The sequence below is a fragment of the Miniopterus schreibersii genome (assembly GCF_964146895.1).
Source record: "Miniopterus schreibersii genome assembly, chromosome: 14".
Taxonomy (NCBI): Eukaryota; Metazoa; Chordata; class Mammalia; order Chiroptera; family Miniopteridae; genus Miniopterus; species Miniopterus schreibersii.
In genome coordinates this window covers 43,480,331-43,498,619 of record NC_138114.1, presented here as the reverse complement: position 1 = coordinate 43,498,619, position 18,289 = coordinate 43,480,331, and the positions used below count along the sequence as shown (strand labels likewise).

Sequence of the window (18,289 nt, the reverse complement as noted above, 5' to 3'; positions counted from 1 at the left end):
TGTAAAGTGTGGTTTAATGAGTCACCTGCCCCAAAACTACATGACAAAAATATAGTGTCCTGGGCCCCATCCCAGACCTACTGAAGTAGAACTCCCGATGGCCCCATAACCTGCTCTGAACAGATTAAGATGATCCTTATGCACACTGAAGTTTAAGGAGCTCTGTTTTAGGATCTCGTCTTTACACTTTTATGCTTCTGTTTCTTCTAGTGGATTTTAAACATTTCAGACATCAGCAGTATGCTGCATACACACTCTCATTTGGTGGTCAGGGAGGCCTGCAGAACAAATGCTGCAGGCAGGCCAGGACAATCAGTGCATGTGCATGTGCATGTGCGCACACACCCCACACACATGCACACACACAACCGAAACGTCAGCTGTTTCCTGCAGCACAGGAGGGCTAAAGAAGACGAGAGCAGGGAAACCTCAGTCACACAAATAACTGCAGCCACCTCGCCAGCGAGACTCATCTGGAGTGATGCGGTGCCACCTGCTGCTCGTTCGGGGCCTTGCAGGCACCTGTTTGCCGGAGAAGCGGCTGCCCCCTTGCTCAGCTCTGGTCGTGATGCAGGAAGCCAGGTGGGGCCTCCAGGGCCTGGGGTTCATTTCTGTAGCTCTGTTGGGGCAGACCGCGACCCCTGTGCAGAAGAGAGATGCTTAAGGGGTAGGCTTTGGGGCATCAGGAAGTAGGTATATTAAAGACAAAAAGTAAATGAATGCAAGAGGATGTGGGAATCTGGAAAATTCCACACATTTATACGAATGTATAATGTATAAACATGCAGGAATGAATTCATGCACACGCACCTATGCGTACCTCAGGGCCGACAAGGCTGACATGCTGCATGTCCTGAATGCCTCTTAGATCCCCTGGGCTTCCAGGCCCCCCCATCTCTGCACTGCAGTCCATTCTTGCTGCCCCTCAGACAAGGAGTGCATACGCTCTCCTCAGGACCTGTGCACTCGCTCTGTCCTCACCCCGGAGCATCACAGAGACACCTGGTCCCTTCTGTACTTTATTCAGGTCGCTGCTCAAATGTCATTTCTTCTCAGAGACTTTCCTTGACCAGACTGTCAAAAAAGGCACTCTCCCACAGACCCCATGCCTGCCTCCCTCAATGATACATAAGCTCCACCTAGCTCCAGGTGTCCCCGGCACGTAGAATAATGCCTGACACCTAGTTGCACTCAAAAGCTGTTGAAATGAATGAATGACCATATTTCAAGAAAAAGATTCAATTTTTGTCATTAACAGGATACGCAGGCACCATCGTTAGTTTGATGTTCTGACTTTTAAAAAATTGTTAAAAGCTCCTATGTGACAGACAGAAAAGATGAACCCTTTTAGAATGGAACTAACAGAGCTGGTCTAGTTCTTGTATTCTAATGGATTCATTTAACTCAGATCTGGGGAATCAGGAGAACTGTCACACAAGAGGGGACCCTGGACTGGGACTGAAGTCTGACAGGTGCCATGAGGAAGGAGTAAAAGCTAAGGCCTTAGGGTGGGATAAGGCATGGCCTTCAGGAGCAAACAGCAGACTAGAGGAGCCGTGGAATCTATGAGAGACGGGTCAAGTTCGTTTTTCCAGTGCCTGGATCATTTTAAGTCATCAGTAAGCAGTGACTCTTCATGGCTCTTCTGTTTAAAGGGGACAGTCTTATTGAGCATTTTCAGCTGCCAGAGCATGGGCTCTGAGATCAAGCTGCTTTGGTTCACTCCCGGGAATCGAGGCAGGTCACCTTCCTCTGCTTGTCCATCTCTAGATGGGGATGTTGGTAGTGGCTGCCCATAAGGTGGCTGTGAGGATTAACTGAGGATTAAATGCCATTAGCAGAATATGTGGTGCTCAGCCATCCCTCTGTAGCACTGCCCTTTATCACTTCATCGAACCATTCTGACACATGACCAACTACTTTTTATCCTGTGGCTTATAAGCCAGAAAATCAATTTGGTTCTGTATGCTGGTCACGGAGCCTCAAATTCTATAAAGAGGGAGAAGCATGGACAAAAGCGGAGACAGGAAATTATATCATTTGTTACCCGGCGGATGTGCGGGGATCTGCTGTGTCTTGGAACCGGTGCCAGCCTTCCCTAGAAAGGTAAATGTGAAGGGCTCTCACCCTCCAGAAGGTTGCACCTGCGGCCTCTGCTCACAAATGCCGTCGTTGTTGTTATAATTAGGTAACGCGGGTTTCAGTTTTGAGCAGGTGACTAGCATGATCCACTCGGCTTTCTGGGAAAATCTCTCTCGGAACTCTTTGGAGGGTGAGGTACATACGTAGTCATCGTGTGCACTGTGTGAATATATAACACAGACGTGCAGGTTGCACAAGCAGGCGTTAGTATTTCAGGGCCTACAAGGCCCAGATGCGGCGTGTCCTGAGTGCCCCTTAGACCTCACTGGCTTCCACCCCTTCCCTCCGTCTCGAGCTGCAGCTGTCGGCCTTTCTCACTGTTCCTCAGACACGGAGACCCGCCTGCCCCTGGGGTCCCTGTGCTTGCTGCCGCCTCGCCCTGGAGCACGTGTTTTATTCTAGGCGCTGGGAGCAGCTCGTGTGCTACTGAGGGAGGCAGGCATTGGACACGTAAAGGGTAGGGATTGGTGAGAGCAGGGAATCGGTAAGAGAGGTAATGGTCCAGGCAAGGGGGCTGGGTAGCATCTGAACCAGGGCAGGATTGGGGTGGGCGAGGGAGCTCCGGTGAGTGTTTGTGGAACCGGATCAGTGGTCTCCCAGATGGATGTGGGTGGTGAGGAAAGCACTGTGGGTGGACTCCCTGCTTCTGGGCTGCTCCCCTGGACACACACTGGTTGTGCTCATCCACGTGAGGGGAACACAGACGGGGGACAGTCCTGGGCTTCTCAGGACCATCTGGCTGCTAATTGAGTCTGGAGTCGAGAAGGTGGTTTGGGGACCCTTCGCATGCAGTTGATAGTTGAAGGCCAGGGTGTGGGTGACATTACTCAGAGGAAGAGCATGTGGAGGGAGGAAGGGGCTGGAGACCGTGTCCCAGGAAGCCCCTGGAAAGGTCACACAGAAGGAGGGGCAGTGAGTAAGCAGGTGGGACGGCCCCAGGTTCCACTTTCTTCTCTATCTCGTGGAACAGTGTGGGGATGACAGATTTCTGTCTGGGTCCACCTGAGAGGAAACTGCATTTTCCCTGGGAACAGTGACGCAGAGAAGGGCAGGGGTCCTAGGACAGGTCCCCGTGGTTCTCTACTGGGAGGATGTTCCTGTCTTTGTGGGTTTGTTCATCTGATTAAGGTTTCGGGCCTAATGGGCCTCCACAGACAGGGTTATCTTTTGTTTATTTAGTTCAGCACATCCTGAAAAGCTGAGACCCACGGGGCAGTCTGCCCGCTCAGGCTAGCCGGTGTCCCGGACGAGCTCAGCTCAACACCGAGCACAGTGCGTCCAGGCTTACCTGGCCAGGTGCTTTACAGACAAGCACACACACCCACACACACACACGCACACAGATCTTTAAAATCCAGAAAGGAATAAAGAATAATTACCCCTCCCTCCCTCACCACCCAACGTGGATTCCATGATATTTTCACAGCCCTGCTTTACCGCCAAGCATATAACCTCTCGGCAAGACTTCATATTTCCCTGTGACATCTCCTACTGCGGCCTGGGCACTTACGGACTTTGTAAATTACTTGCCGATTTTTAAGCTTTTGCCCGTAAATAACTCAGGTTTTAGGCCTGGGAGGAGGTCGGTAAATGGGCACGCGGAGACGGAATTACTCACAATTACCCGTTTCTTCCAAGTCGAGGCAGCGCCCGAGCACTTCCCGGGGGCCGGGGCTGGGTTCGGAGGCCCCCGAGTCCCGTGTGCAGCCTCGGGGCAGAGCTGCGCAGCGGAGCCCGCGTCCGCTCCATGCGCCTCCTCTCTCTGCCCCAGGCCCCCTGGAGCACGTGCACCTGGCTCTCCCCTTCGTCACCACGAAGAACAAGGAGGTGAACGCGACGGCGGTGCTGTGGCCCAGCCAAGTGGGCACCCTCACCTACGTGTGGTGGTATGGGAACAACACGGAGGTGGGTCGCCGGGAGCCTCACGCGTGGGGTCCGTGGCTGCTCAGCTCCACTGGCTGAAGCAGAGACGGAGGGGGGTGGCTTGCGGGACTCAGGAGTCAGGGGGCCCCGCCCGGGGCCAGCAGGCCCTCAGTGCAGCAATATTCCCAGCAGCCTGCGCTCTGTCCCTCTGTCCCTCTGGTTCTCTGCCTGCGTCTGTTTCTCTCCCACCGCATCACCCCTGCTTCTCGCCTCTGCCTGCCTCTGTGTGACTGTCCTTGTCTAGTTGGACATTCCTTTGCAGGGACCCTCAGCTGCAGCCCAAGCTTTACAGAAGCTGGGATGGAGTATGACCGGCCAGGCCTCGGTCGAGGTGCTGGGACAGAGTATGACCGGCCAGGCCTCGGTCGAGGTGCTGGCACAGAGTATGACCGGCCAGGCTTGGTCACACTGCTGGGCTGGAAAGAGAAGTGGTGAAGTCAGCCTCCTGAGAACCACATGGACCAACGCAAGGGAGGGAACAGTCCCCAAAAGGAAAAGAGACTGATGGATACGGGCCAGGCAAAAGCAACAGATGCCCGTTACCACCCAGCCCCCAGATGGCCCCCTCGCCCACTACCTTAGGTCAGCTTGACCCTTTATCTTTTCCCAAAACATTCCCGTGACCAAAGTCAGCAACCGTTTTAAACCAGTAGAGACCTGAGCCTCATTTACTCAAGTCCCTTTTGCAGATGACAGAAGTGAGGGCGAGGCAGACGGAGCGGCCCGCTCAGTCTCAGTCCCGCAGGCGCAGGACCCAAGGCCCCCCGACGCCTGCGCGGGCTTCTGTTCTCACACCGGGCTGCGTGCTGCGCCAGTGTTGAACTCACTCCGTTCTCAGAATTTAAAATTTGCTTCCAAATTTCGGCAGGAGACAAAGGACCCTGAGCATCCCTCCCCACAGGGCACTGGACATACTGCCCGGGACTGGAAGCCACATCTAATTTCCCGCCAAGTTGTTTTCACTTGATGACTCAGCTGTTCCCACGCAACGCATTGTATTTCAATGCAAATCTTGTTCTACCCCAGAGCTGAACTTTGGCTTTAACTTGAGACATAATTTTGCACAGGCCATCGAGGATCCCCCCCCACCCCGCCCCTAGACAGCGAAGGAGTCTCTCACCTCTACAGTTAACATAACTCAGCTGAAAAGAAGTCCTTTTTTATTACTTCTGCTCAAACTGGGCCCACAGCCCACAGCCCACAGTGGAAGGGCAGAAATCCATGTTATTTGCCTGAAAGCCAGGACTGGAAGGTGAAAGCCCCAGAACAACTTCATTCCGTGTCTCCTATTGTTTACCTTTTAGCAGAAAACCAAATTTTCAACAGATTGTGTTGAGCAACCTTCTTAAGCTGGCTTTTGCCTTTCCTCTGCCATCCAGGGAATTAAATGAATTTTGATTTTAAAATTAATTAAGAAAAGACAGGAAAGAAACGATTGCGGGGAGTGAGTTGAGGGAGGTCAGTAGGCTAATAATCTTTCCCTCCAGGACCCCGACATCCAATTGCATCGCAGGCAATGCTCCAAATCATCATCGCGTTCATTTATTTATTTATTTTTTGACTCCTCAAACCGCTATCCAATTAGTACTTGTTTCCATAGCAGCTGCTTCCAAGAAACTGCAGAGAGGGCTTCTCAGAGGAAGCCAAGCCACACCGGGTCACTCCTGCCTTACTGCTGTGGTTTTGGTGCTGCTGGTCGCTGCTTTCCATTGTAATTTAATATGAGTAGTATACCCTGGAGATAAACAACTGGCAGCCTGTAGATTTTCAATGACTACTGCCTAAATCAGTGTTCGCATGAGCCCTCTGTTTTAATCTGATTTGAATGTTTCCCTGGATCTGCTTCATATGAGCGGTTACCCATAAAGGGAGACACATAACCCACCAGCAAGCAAGACTTGTCAATCTTTCCGGCCCTTGATGAATATAGTGCCAGAAGAGAAGGGCCTACTTCACAAGGAATGGGCAGAACCACTTGGGGTCATGGCTCTAAGAGCCCCTTCCTGGCCTGGACTTGAGATGATGGGGAAGTGTGAACAGAGGCAGTTGTCACCAGAAAGAGCCCCCGCTGATCTGAGTGGCTTGCTGGCGGCTCAGAGCTAGCACTGTCGCGTCTGTAAATGAAGAGCTTCCCGCTCACTCTGCGCCCCTGTTTATCTTAGCCCCTGATCACCTTGGAGGGCAGCATATCATTCAAGTTCACTTCCGAAGGGATGAACACCATCACGGTGCAGGTCTCAGCCGGGAACGCCATCCTGCAAGACACCAAGACCATCGCGGTGTACGGTGAGTCCTCCGCCTTCACTGACTCGTTGCTGCCCTCCTGCTCAGAGGACGTGTCTTGGTGCCGTAGTGCCAGAGGCCATCCAGCTTATGACCTCTAACCAGAGCCCCGAGGACAGTGGTTGAGAAAGAGCTCCAGTCAGATCTCGTCCCCTCTTTTGCGGAAGATATGATTGATTCACCAGCAAAATAGTAGTCCCAGGACCCAGAGGGTTTATTGTGCTGTTTCTCAGTGTGGCTCTGGTGCATGTAGAGTGGCCATTCGCGCACTCGCCTCAGGTAGGGTAGAGCGAGCTTCGCTATATGTAAGGCTCTTTCATTGCTTTTGATATTTTGGGGGCGTTTGAATAGCTAAAACTGATTATAAAAGAAACTGGTTAATATTGAGGCTTTTTATAAAGTTCAGCTTTAAAAGTCTTGATTAGTCAAAGGAATCTACCAATATCTAAATACTCTGTAAATCTTTTACACAAATCTGTATCAGAAAAGCATTCTGCTACATTAAAAGAGATGAAGGGTCATAACAGGCAGTCACGCATTGTCATAGACTGGATATTAGTTTGAACAAGTCGCTGTACAGAACAACTTTGTAATCCATTGGGGAAGTTGAGTATGGTCAGAGTATTAGATGGAATGAGCATTTACTGAACTGGAGAGGTGTAATTATTGATTGAAAATGGGAGATTGAAAAAATAGTTTTTACAAATTGATCTCATTTGGGGAAATTTTTTTCTGCATAGAAGGTTATTCAGATGGATGCACTAAGTGTTATTGGTGGATGGTAAAAATGTAAATTTTTTTTGTTAATGTGCAAGTGGTACATATGCATTATGGAAAATTAAAATAAAAAAGAATTTAAAAGACGATAGGGAAAGTAAATGCTGTGCAAAGAGAGAGTACAACAGGGAGGGAGAAAGAAGGGAGGGAGATAGGTAGATGATAGATAGATGACAGATAGATAGATAAGGAAAGGGGGGTCAGGCAAACACCAGCTGGTGGTTAAGATAATACCAATTGTCCCAGTTCCAGAATTAATTGATTCTGATGCAGGTTCTGTATTTCATTTCTCATCTTGCCAACTTCACCTTCAAATTTAGAAAGTAATTTGTAAGTAACTTTGAACATGTCTGAGGACGATATTCCTTGCATATCTGGGGGTTAGATTTCATGTTTCCTCCCCCCCAACACACACACACACACACACACACACACACACACACACACACACACACACACACACACACACACTCCTACCCCAAGAGGCTTGATAAGCTCAAATACTAAGTGAAAGTAGACCAGAACTCTGGTTTCCCTCACAAGGTCCCATCAGGGAGGCAGCCGCCGAGGCAGCCGCCCCGCCAGGGGGCCAAAAAGAAGGAAAGCTTTTGTTCCCCTGCTTCCCTCCTCCTCTCTATGCTGTGGGATGCGTTGAGTCCTCATAACAGCCCTGCCGTAAGGTCGGTGATATTATTACTCTCATTTTTTTCAGATGGGAAAATAACTTGCCGTCTAGTAAGTGGTGAAACTGGGCTTCCGACACAGACCATCTCTACCCAGGGCCCATGCTCTGAGATGACCCTGCTTAGCTGGCTCTCATGTCTCTTCCGTCTGATGCTTTTTTCTCTCTCACCTTCCTGGATGTCCCAGGCGTCACTAAGGAACACTGAGGCCCTCGTCCCACAGATGTCCCATTGGTTAAGCATATCAGCGATCTTCTCATTAGAACCACAGTGAGAACTTTAAACCTAGATGGTCTTTGGACTTATATGGTCCAACTAGTCATTTTGCATGTAGGAAACTGTGGCCCAGAAATGGGAAGTTCCTGGCTTAACACTATTCTGCTGTTCAGTGACAGATCCAATAATAATAATAATGATGACGGCAGTGGTAGTAATGAACATTGACGGAACCTTTACCAGCATCTGTTCTAAGCACTTGATATGTATGATCTGTTTTATTGAACAGACTTAGGAGAAATATGCTATAATTATCTTTGTTTTACAAATGAGAAAATATGAGAAAAGTATAATAAACAGAGCCTAAGACTCTGAATCCAGAGAGAATGTTCCTAACCACTTTCCACCCTCTTGCTAAGCTTAGTTTTCCCTCTTCCTAAAATCTCTTGAAAGGCATCATCCAAAAAAGAGTCACCCCACCCAAGGGTTATCTTCATTTAAAAAAGGCCTCTTCATTGAAATCTTGAGGAGGGGAGGTGGTTCCTCCTCCTCTAACCAGATCCCCAAACCATCACACATCCTTAATTTGTCTTTAGTCAGAGGACTTGTCCAGAATTGCATATATATGTGTAGAAAATTTTAATGACATGTGTGACATATTAAAGGCAAATTGCCGCACAGGGAGTTAGGCAAGATTGAGCTCAACTAAAACAAAAGGCGGGGAGATTTTCAAACTCTGGAGTGAGCTAGTGGAAAAGCCACACAATAGAACAGAGGAAAGAAAATTTCCTTTACATTATTTCCCTTAATTTACTTGAGGACACAGGTTTACATTTTTACTACAAAAGAAAATAAAATGTGAATGGGTACAATTCCTCTCTCCCAGCAGCTGTATGTGTATTTATTTACATATTATTGGTGTTTACCCCTTTCAGTCCTTCCATGTGCACTCCTCATTTGTTGAATAAACTTAAGTATCTCTTTTCTCAGCTGACTCCCTCCCTGCCCTGCTGTTTAGCGTGCTAAGTAATTACAGAGGGAGCTTCATCATTTTCCTCATTTGTGTCCTTTTATGAAGGTAAACATCTTCCCTTTTAGATGAAGTTTCTACAGTTTGGTAAGAGGCTCTGGGAAAGTGAAGATGACATAAGCGTGCCTTTGAAATAAAAAGTTGGGATTCAGCAGGCAATTTCCTGGTGCTGCCATTGACCCGGCTACTAATTAGCATGCGTTTCATTATTTTTCCGTCAGAACTGAGCTGGTGGTATCCACACTGGTAACCAGTGACTCATAACATTGTCCAGCTTTGAGAAATACATCTTGGGACTAGGCTAACTGCTATTAATACACACTTTTTAATGTAAGAGTTATCAATGCCTGTGTCCATGAGTCTTTAGCATTGTTAGGAAATGCAGGTGGGCTGCTAGTTTCCCGAATGTGTCAGCAACATGCCCATGTTAAGGACCTGCTTAAGACAAGAAAGAAATACTTGTGAAATAGTAAATGCAAAAGTTACAGAGAGCCTCCACTGTAATTTATGCATCTATTTGTTCAATTAAAAAGTATATTCATTAAATGACTTACAGATAGAAATTCAAAAGCTACCATGGTATGAGTACTATTTCATAGATCCAGGAACACAATGCCCCTTTCCTCACTGAGCTTATATTCCAGTGGGAGACAAGACAATAAAAGCAAAATAATTTAAGTAGCAAGAAATATGAAAAAACAAGCAGGGTCATGTGGTGAAGGGTGTTTGAGTTGGTAGAAGGGAGGACACCTAAGTGGCTGGTGGGAGGGGGTTCTTCGGGAGAGACTGAATGAAAGGAAAGAGCTGAGGATGCTGTCATCTGGGGAAGTGAAAGCATACTGATGTGGGAAGGAGCATAGCAGATTGAGGAACCTGGGGAAAGGCAGGGTCCCGGAGTGGGGACCCCGCATGACATGAGGCAGCAGAGAAAGTCAGTGCTGGGTTGTGTGGGAGGATGAGGCCCTGGTAAGAATCTGAACTGTGTTCTAAATGCAATGGGGAGCCATGTGCCAAATGCTGAGCTAAGATTCAGGGCTGTGCTCTGAAACCCAGCACCATGCTGGGGCCAGGGCCATGACTTCCATGGGCTCATACCCACCAATGACTAAGTGAAACAGAAATAGCAGAGCGGTCCTATTCCTGGGACACAAGGGACTCTGCTGGCTGACTGTCTAGAAGACTCCCCAGCAGTCTTTCTGAACCCCCCACAGACCACAGAGCAGCCACCCACCCTTCCTTCCCTCTCCCACTAAAATGTCCTGTGTGCATCACAGTCTGAAAGTGCTCCAAGCTCCTCTGGCTTTTTCCCCAGTTCTCTCCTAGATAGTTCTACTAATAAAATCCTTGCTTTTGTAATTCCACCTACTTGCTAACTCAGGGACTACGGAGACAACTAACAAAACCCTTGAACTAAGGAGCTTTAAATTCCATTACACAGAACTTTCATGCAGACACAAAATAGCAACAGCATGACTATAATAATAATTATTATGTAATGATATAATAATTATTATTATACAATCATATAATAATAATGAAAGTATGTGCAGAATGCAGTTGTGCCATAAAACAGAAAATTAAAACCTAGTGGGAGAGGGTACTCATTCAGTAAATGCACCAAGGAGGGCTTGGCTATTGTTTGCATGGAAGGCAAGGGATTGTGTAGGCACAGGCACAGGGGCATAAACTTAAGGAGCCTTTGGGGTGCTTCAGGTCATTTAGTGTCAGGAGTGCAGAGTCTGGAACTGGGGACAAAGGATAAAGGCTTGGAGGTAGGCAGGGGCGAGAGCCTAGGGCTTTAGTCTGGAAAATGAGCTGGGAGATAGCAGGGATGGGGTATTGAATTTGCCTTCTAGTAGGGGCTTCCCGGTGAGTATGGAGGAAAAAGGCCCTTCATTCGGGCTTTGCATACAATACAAAGCATGCAGACTTCTTAAGAGAACTATTTGACTTACAGTAACCGCCCTGCTCTTGTATCTACAGAGGAATTTCGATCTCTTCGCCTGTCCTTTTCTCCAAACCTGGACGACTACAACCCGGACATCCCTGAGTGGAGGAGGGACATCAGCCGAGTGATCAAAAAGTCCCTGGTGGAGGTGAGTGCACACAGTCCCTTCTCTTGCCCAGGCACATTCCCTCTCTGTCCTTGAAGGGCTTCATGGTGAAGGGATCCTTGTGCAAAGGAATGACCGGAAAGAGCTGGAGCCCATGGGAGATCTGTCTGACATCTGCAGACTGAGCTCCACACTTGCAGACACATCACAGATGCCTTGAAGGCAATGAAACTATAAACAAATATGTGCTCCTTAAGACCGTGAGAGTTTGTGACAGTCATATAGCAGAGTTCACGATGAGCTATTAGTAAGTATAAAATCAGTTTTGGATTTTATGTGTCTTAATACTGAGACACACAGTGTGAATCCAATTAAGAAGAGCAGCCCTGGGTTCCAGCTCCACAGATAGTGAGCATAACAGCACAGTGAGCACTCAGAACGTGATGGTTAGTCATCCTTCTGTGTCCAGTTCTTTCAAAGGCCTTTGTCACCTACAACAGCCCCACAGGGAGATATTGTTGTCCTCATTTTGCAGATGGAGCAGCTGAGGTTCAGAGAGGTTAACTTGTCTAATGCCTCGAAGCTAATAAGTGATGAAGGTATAACACTGAATGGAAGGCTCTGAGTCCAATGTCTGGGTTTTTACCTACGAAGCACAGCTCCCTGGAGTTACTAAGAAAATAACCAGGTGATGTGATTTATCCCTCTCCGAGCAAATGTCACTGACGTTTTGAGAAGACACATACTTTTAGACACACTGCCCTGTGCATACTTCACTTTCATGAACAATCAGAGCAGGGGTGTCTGCTCATGGAGCTGCTTGGATTTATTGCACAAACCCAGAAAGTCAGAGACGATAGACCTTTTTCTAGGGTATATTCTTAACCCTAAAGGAAAGTCAATGTAGTGGGGTTTTTTGTACATTCTTTCCTGCACCCAATACAAGGCACCTCATGACACAAAAAGATATGGGATAAAGACTTTCAGGTAACCCCTGCTCAGAAAGCAGATCTTGTGTCCCCCACTTTTACCAAAGAGCTGGCGACGTTTCCTATATTCATACCATTGTTTTTGTTATTTATCACTTACAATATTTGGAAACTCTTCTCACTGCTTTGAAATTTTGAAACATTTAATCACTAAAAAAAGTAGCCTATGATGTAGATAGTATGATTAGTCCCATTTTACAGGTGAGGAAACTGAACTTGGAGACAGGTAACTGGCCCAAGGTCATGCAGTTAAAATTCAGGCTCGGGAATCAGACCATCAAGATTTGAGTCTTGATTTCATGGTTTCATAACCACTCCACTCTACTTCCATCCATTACCTTATTATACGGAGAAACAGGGTTAAGTGGAGCAGTGGAGCAGTCCTATCTTCATGTGCCTCTGGGTACATGCCTTCTCAACCTCTGTTTTTAGGACTCAACATCCATGACATTATGGGTGACTAAACGTGATGTCCACCAGGGGGCGAAGCTACTAGACTGCAAGACCTGCTAGAATAGGCCCTTCTACCCTCTGGTGAAATAACTGGTTTCTCTCCTCTGCTGTCTAAGAGAGATGACTTACACCTACCCTTCAATTAACCCACTGCCCACCTCCTTCAATGTGCAGCATATAGGAATCCATGTCCCTATAGATCTCCCAGGCAGCTGTGCCCCCACATGACTTATCAACCAGGCATTAGCTCAGCAGTGACCAGTTTTCCAGGGTGATTTCTCTTCACATTTATTGCCTGGGGATCAGATGCCCTGGACCTCTACCTTTCCACCAGCTGTCCATTGGGCTAGAACTGACTGCTCATCAATATTTCTAGGCTGACGTGTAGCATAATCAGCTCAATGCAGAATAAACATGCTCAGCATCCCTCAGGACAGGCTGTGTGATGGACAGAAGGAGTTTTTAAAACTTCTTGGTTCCCAGTCCTAAGAGGTCGATGACCCAGGCCCTGGTTCCTAGTGCCCCACCCTGCCTTTGGCCATTTTCCTAAGTTCTGAAGCACCACATTGCCAAGTTTACCTTAATAAACCCTATAATTGGTACAACTTGGGGTCAGCTGCTTTTTACTTTTCCTGTCGATTACATGACAGAATTGGATAAAAAAAATCAGTTGCCTTTTCCTCATCAAATGGGGTTTTCCTATTGACATTTCACCATGGAATCTTTCATTGAATGTCATTCATTAAGCATTTTTAATATGATAAGGATGGTTTAAACATAATCTCTGAGTTAAAAATCTATAAGGCCATAAAGCAGTATGATATTAGCTGTGATAGGAGCTGCTACATGATCATTGATAGGAGAAGGGAGGCAGGAGAACACTGGTTAATGATAGAGGCTTCATGATCAGACCAAAGTCCCAAACTAATCATCACCACTCACTACCTAGATGGCCTTGAGCCATTGTTTAACTTTCCTCCGTCTACCATCTGTCCTGTGACAGAAATAAGATGCATTGCCCAGATCCCCATGCAGGGGAGGACTGTTGTCTTAGCTGCTAAGAGTGCTGTGGGTAGAGGCTTCCACTGCTTTGCTCCAGGTCATGACCCTTTCGAGGGTGCTCATGTCCAGCGATTAACTGACGCTGCTATAGAAGGGCCTGGCTTAACCTCAGACACATCTGAAGCACCATTCTCGCTCCCTATAAGGTCTCCTGCAGCTGCCGTTGGCCTTCATCACAGCTCAACTTCTCCCTCTGCTCATTCCTGCTTCCTTTTCTCCACTCCCATAGCTGTTGATCCCAAGAGCACCCTTAATAAGCACACCAAAGGCTCAGCTCAAGTCAGCTTCCTGAGGACCCCAACCTGTGATGTGTCTTTACCATCAAAGAGTGGCACAATAACAATTGCATCAGAGAGCTGTCATGGGAGATTGCATTACAGAATATTAACAGGTTGCTTAGCATAATGCTAGACACACGGGAAGGGCCCAATAAATGGAATGTCTTATAACTTTGAAAACGGTATAAATAAAGGTGAGGTTCAGAAACAAATAAATCACCTCATTAGAAAATCTTGAAAAAATATATTGAAACAAGTGGACTTTAGGAAGGAAAACTCATGAAGAAGAGTAGGGTTTTGGCAACAAATGTAGAGAAAGGACATTCTGGGGGAGATGGAACACACAAAAACATTTTCAGGAAAAAGTTGTAATACTGAGAAATTGTACATGATTCCATTTGGCTGGAGCCTACGTTGACTGTGAGCTGTGTGTAATATGTGTGGACAGGAAGGGCTGGACCATACTGGAGAAGGCTTTGAAGGTATGTTCAATCCAGTTGGTATTGGGAATTATTGCAACAATTTGGACAGGAAAACACACTCTGAGTTGAACTGAAGGAAACAAAATCTGGAAGTAGTAGCCTATCTCCTGGAGATGGGGAGACTATTGTAAAAGTTGAGGGGAGAGAATGTAAATGCTGAATTGGGATATTAACAGTGGATAGTTGGACAGGAAGGAACCGATAGAATCATTGCTGTGGATGTCGACATGTCAAGATCTCTTAGGCTGAGTCAATACAACGTGGGAAGGGGCATGTAGTGTCAGAAACAAATGGAAGGCTTCGGGCCAGAGTATGTGGGAAAGGACCCCCTTGAGTCATCCAAATGTAGAATTAATATTTTACAATTGAAAATGAGAAGGTCCCTTTTTGACATGTTCGTTGGAAGTCCTAGTAAAACAACCAAATGAATGGCATTCTGACAGACCGCTGAAGGGTAAAGCTGGGATTGGAGCTATTGACTCTAGAACCATCTAGAGAATGGACTCGGGAAACCCTGGGATATAAGCTCAAGCGAGAGCAGGTGCAGTAAGACAAAGAGGAAGTCCTTGAGTGGTAACTAATTTTAACAGGATTCAGCTTGGCAAAGTGAAGGGCTCAGCGTGCTCCATGGAACGGGCTGCTCCTCGGGTTCTGGGGGTGTGGAGAAGTCAGCAGGTGTCTGAGGGTTGATATGGGGGAGTTACGTTAGGTTGAGTCACTGATGCAACTGGTCTATTTGAAGGGGTAACTCTAGTGCTTCCACAAAGGAGGGGGCTAGGTTAAAAAAGGTTAAGGCGTGAGGGGCAGATGATGACATTTAGTGAGTGAGAGTCTTCGCGCCGGCACAGTCCACCTACCAGAGATGCCTGCTGGAAGAAGAGCTAACGTTTGAATCCCCAGGCATGACTACAGATGCCTTACGTGCCGCTTATATAATTCTCAAAACCACTGCGGGTATCCCCACTTCTTTCTTGAGGGAATGTAGATACAGAGGAGATAAAGTGCTCAAGGTTTCACAGGGATGGAGCTGAGATCACACCTCGGACGGGCTGACTCGGGCACCTGCACCTGTAGTCCAGTGCTGGCTCTCACGTCCCTTCCTACCAGGTGCACCCAGGAACCTGCTTGCACACCCCACCCACACCTCCTTGTGTCTTCTTACCACCCTTCCCCGCTCCCTGCTGAACACTTGGTTCCTTCTCATCACCTTTCCTGCAGGACTTACATGCTCTCTGTGTCTCTCCCTCAGGCCACTGGGGTCCCAAGCCCCCACATCCTGGTGGCGGTGTTCCCTGGCTTACCCACGGCTGCCGAGCTCTTTGTCTTGCCATATCAGGATCCAACGGGAGGGAACAAAAGGTCAGCTGAGGATCTGGAGCAGGTGAGTGCCCCACGGGACAGTTGAGCTTCTCCCAGAGGTTGGCCCTCACTCCTGCTGGTGTCTACCCACCAGGACGGCAGCTCTCTGGGATCTCGGCTGGAGAGGAAGGGCACTAGCTGTTTGTGGAGCTTCGGACTCTCTGCTCTTCCACTCCTTTTTCGTAATCTGGTGATCCTAACTAACAGCGTCACAGAAACACACATGCGAGAGTGCTGTAGGCAGTGGCTAAGTTCCTCGAAGTACATCCGCACTGTGCGGTGCTCACAGCGTTTTCAGTGAGTTCCATAAACCTGTGCATGTTGACGTGACGAACTGCCCGAGATGTTCAGAACAAAAAAGGTGAGTGGCCGAACAAATCGTAAAGGTTGGACCCATTTATATTTTACTTGACTTATTTTCATCACGAGCGTGTCATGAGACTTAAATGATACAAATATGCATAATAGCTCTTATAAAAGGTACAGATTTTGCACAAATTGCAAATCCTCTTTATCACCACCGTGTTAAGACGACCTGATGTGTGGTTATAACACAAGTGGTATTGACTCCAGGGAACCTTCACTGGCTATTTGGGGTCCACTGCCTCCTCCTTCCCACCACGTTTGGAGAGAGAGAGAGAGGGAGAGAGTCTATGTCTCTGTGTGTTTCCCTCTCTCCCAGCTGCCCCTTTGTCTTTTACCCTCCCACTCCCCCTCTTAACTTCGAAAGTCTCTCCAGCCTCTGTAGTGGGGTTATTATTATGTGCTGTTTTTCCTGTTCTTTTCCATCCACTGAGTCAAAATGATCAGCCTTGGTTAGAAACTATATGATTTCAGTTTTTAACTTCTTTCTGGCCAGTGGATTAAAAATAGGATTTCCCTGGGCTACTCAATAAATACTGGCTTTTCCCCCTCTAGTCCTTGGAGCTTTTCCGTGTACTTAGAATAAACCCATAATCTAGCCCTCGGATCTGTAGTCTTCCAAGATGCCTTGAGAAGCTCCTCCAACAGCCTGATGAACAGCAACCTCAAAGTACAGCATGGCCTGCCTCCTCCCACACGCCCTTCTTTCACCTGCCGCCTTCTCACTTGGCAGAAGACACGCCTCTGTCATTTTCTCCAGGTGCAAGTAATAAACGACAGAGCGGCCATGGGGAGCCCTGCTGAACCCCACTTCTTAGTGAACTGCCATGGAAGGGCAGGCAGCCGGTGACCCATCGGATTTGCATCTGACCTTGCTCAGCACTGCCACTCAGCATCCCATCATATTCTACAAATTATTATCTGCACCTGCAGTTTAGTCGGAGAAAAAATGGATTACTTCTTATTACAGCATCGCCGATGAGAACCTAGAGGGAAAGGAGATCACTGTCCCAGGCCCTTAGGTCACTCCTCTGGGAATCTTACTGATTGTCCGTGAAATCCCGACCCTAATCTTTGCAAGTATGGAGCAGTCCACGTTTAGAGCCAGCAGATTTCCCAGCCACCACATCATCTGGGCATCTCTGTTTCCACATAGTTTTCTTGTTTCTCTAAAAGTATAATACATTCTAGATGTTTCCTTGAGGGGAAATGTAGAAAGAAGAGGGGTACATTCTGTGAAACTTCTTCTGCTATATCTTGCTTTGACTGTCGGTTTCCTCTGCAACCCTTGTTTCTCTTAATTCTCTGTCTTATCTGAGTGCCTCCTCCAAAGGCACTCTCAGAGAGCTGAGAAATTGTCCCCTGGTAGCCTGGTGCCAGATACTGATAAACCATTCATCAGAGGCCTGATAGCAGCTGGCTTCTTTGAAAGCTGTGTGACTTAGCATTTGGTACATATTTAGGGAGTCCAGCTATTTTATTAGAAAGAGCACACATTTGGAGAAATACGAAGCAGGTTTCTAATTTCAGCTCTGATCGTCATGGTGTCTGTTTTATAGATGAAGAAAAATAGGACCAGAAAAGTTCAATAATTCAGCCAGAGGCTCACAATCTATAACACCCGTCTCCTGGGGTGTTTGAGATCCCTTTAAAGAAATGATACAGCAAGGTACTTGTCCTAGAGTGGAGGCGCAATAAATGCTAAATGGGTGATGGTTAGATTCATGGCCATTTAGGGGGAGAAAATATGGAAAATGCGAGAATAATTTAAGACTGTTTGATATAGTCAAGGGCATGTACTGGAGGAAAGAGGCTGGTGGGAGGAAGGGCAAAAAAGATTAATGAATGAAATTACTGGAGGCAACAAGGTCGGGAAGAAGCAGGAAGAACGTGTATGAATGACCGCACTGGAGTGAGGATGGCACATCTAAGTTATCATGCAGATTTATAGCATGACAGGAAAACAAGGTACCCAGCTAGAGACTGTAACTCTGTTTAAGGGATTTGCCAGTGTTTCAGGCTTATTCAGGGCTCAAGCTCAACTAAATACAGTGGCCAAACAAATGCCACACCAAGCGCTCGAGATCGGATCTTACCTGGGGAGACTCGCATCACCCTGATTAAAAGTTCAGCCCTGAGATCAACGTATAAAGCTGGGCCAGGTGTCAGGCATCAGAAACCTGTAGTTTTCCTCC

At 47.3% G+C, this 18,289-nt stretch overlaps 1 protein-coding gene across 5 annotated transcripts in view; it reads left to right on the top strand.

Moving 5' to 3' along the window:
• The window catches only part of SORCS1 (sortilin related VPS10 domain containing receptor 1), a gene marked incomplete at its 5' end in the record, with an annotated part of 395,914 nt that overhangs the window by 351,259 nt on the left and 26,366 nt on the right, over positions 1-18,289 (top strand). For all 5 annotated transcript variants that reach the window (XM_081158777.1, XM_081158779.1, XM_081158780.1 and 2 more), the window contains 4 exons: positions 3,914-4,047; positions 6,228-6,351; positions 11,038-11,150; positions 15,622-15,753. In XM_081158777.1, the coding sequence (XP_081014903.1) occupies positions 3,914-4,047; positions 6,228-6,351; positions 11,038-11,150; positions 15,622-15,753 (503 nt within the window). The remainder of the gene's footprint in view (positions 1-3,913; positions 4,048-6,227; positions 6,352-11,037; positions 11,151-15,621; positions 15,754-18,289) is intronic.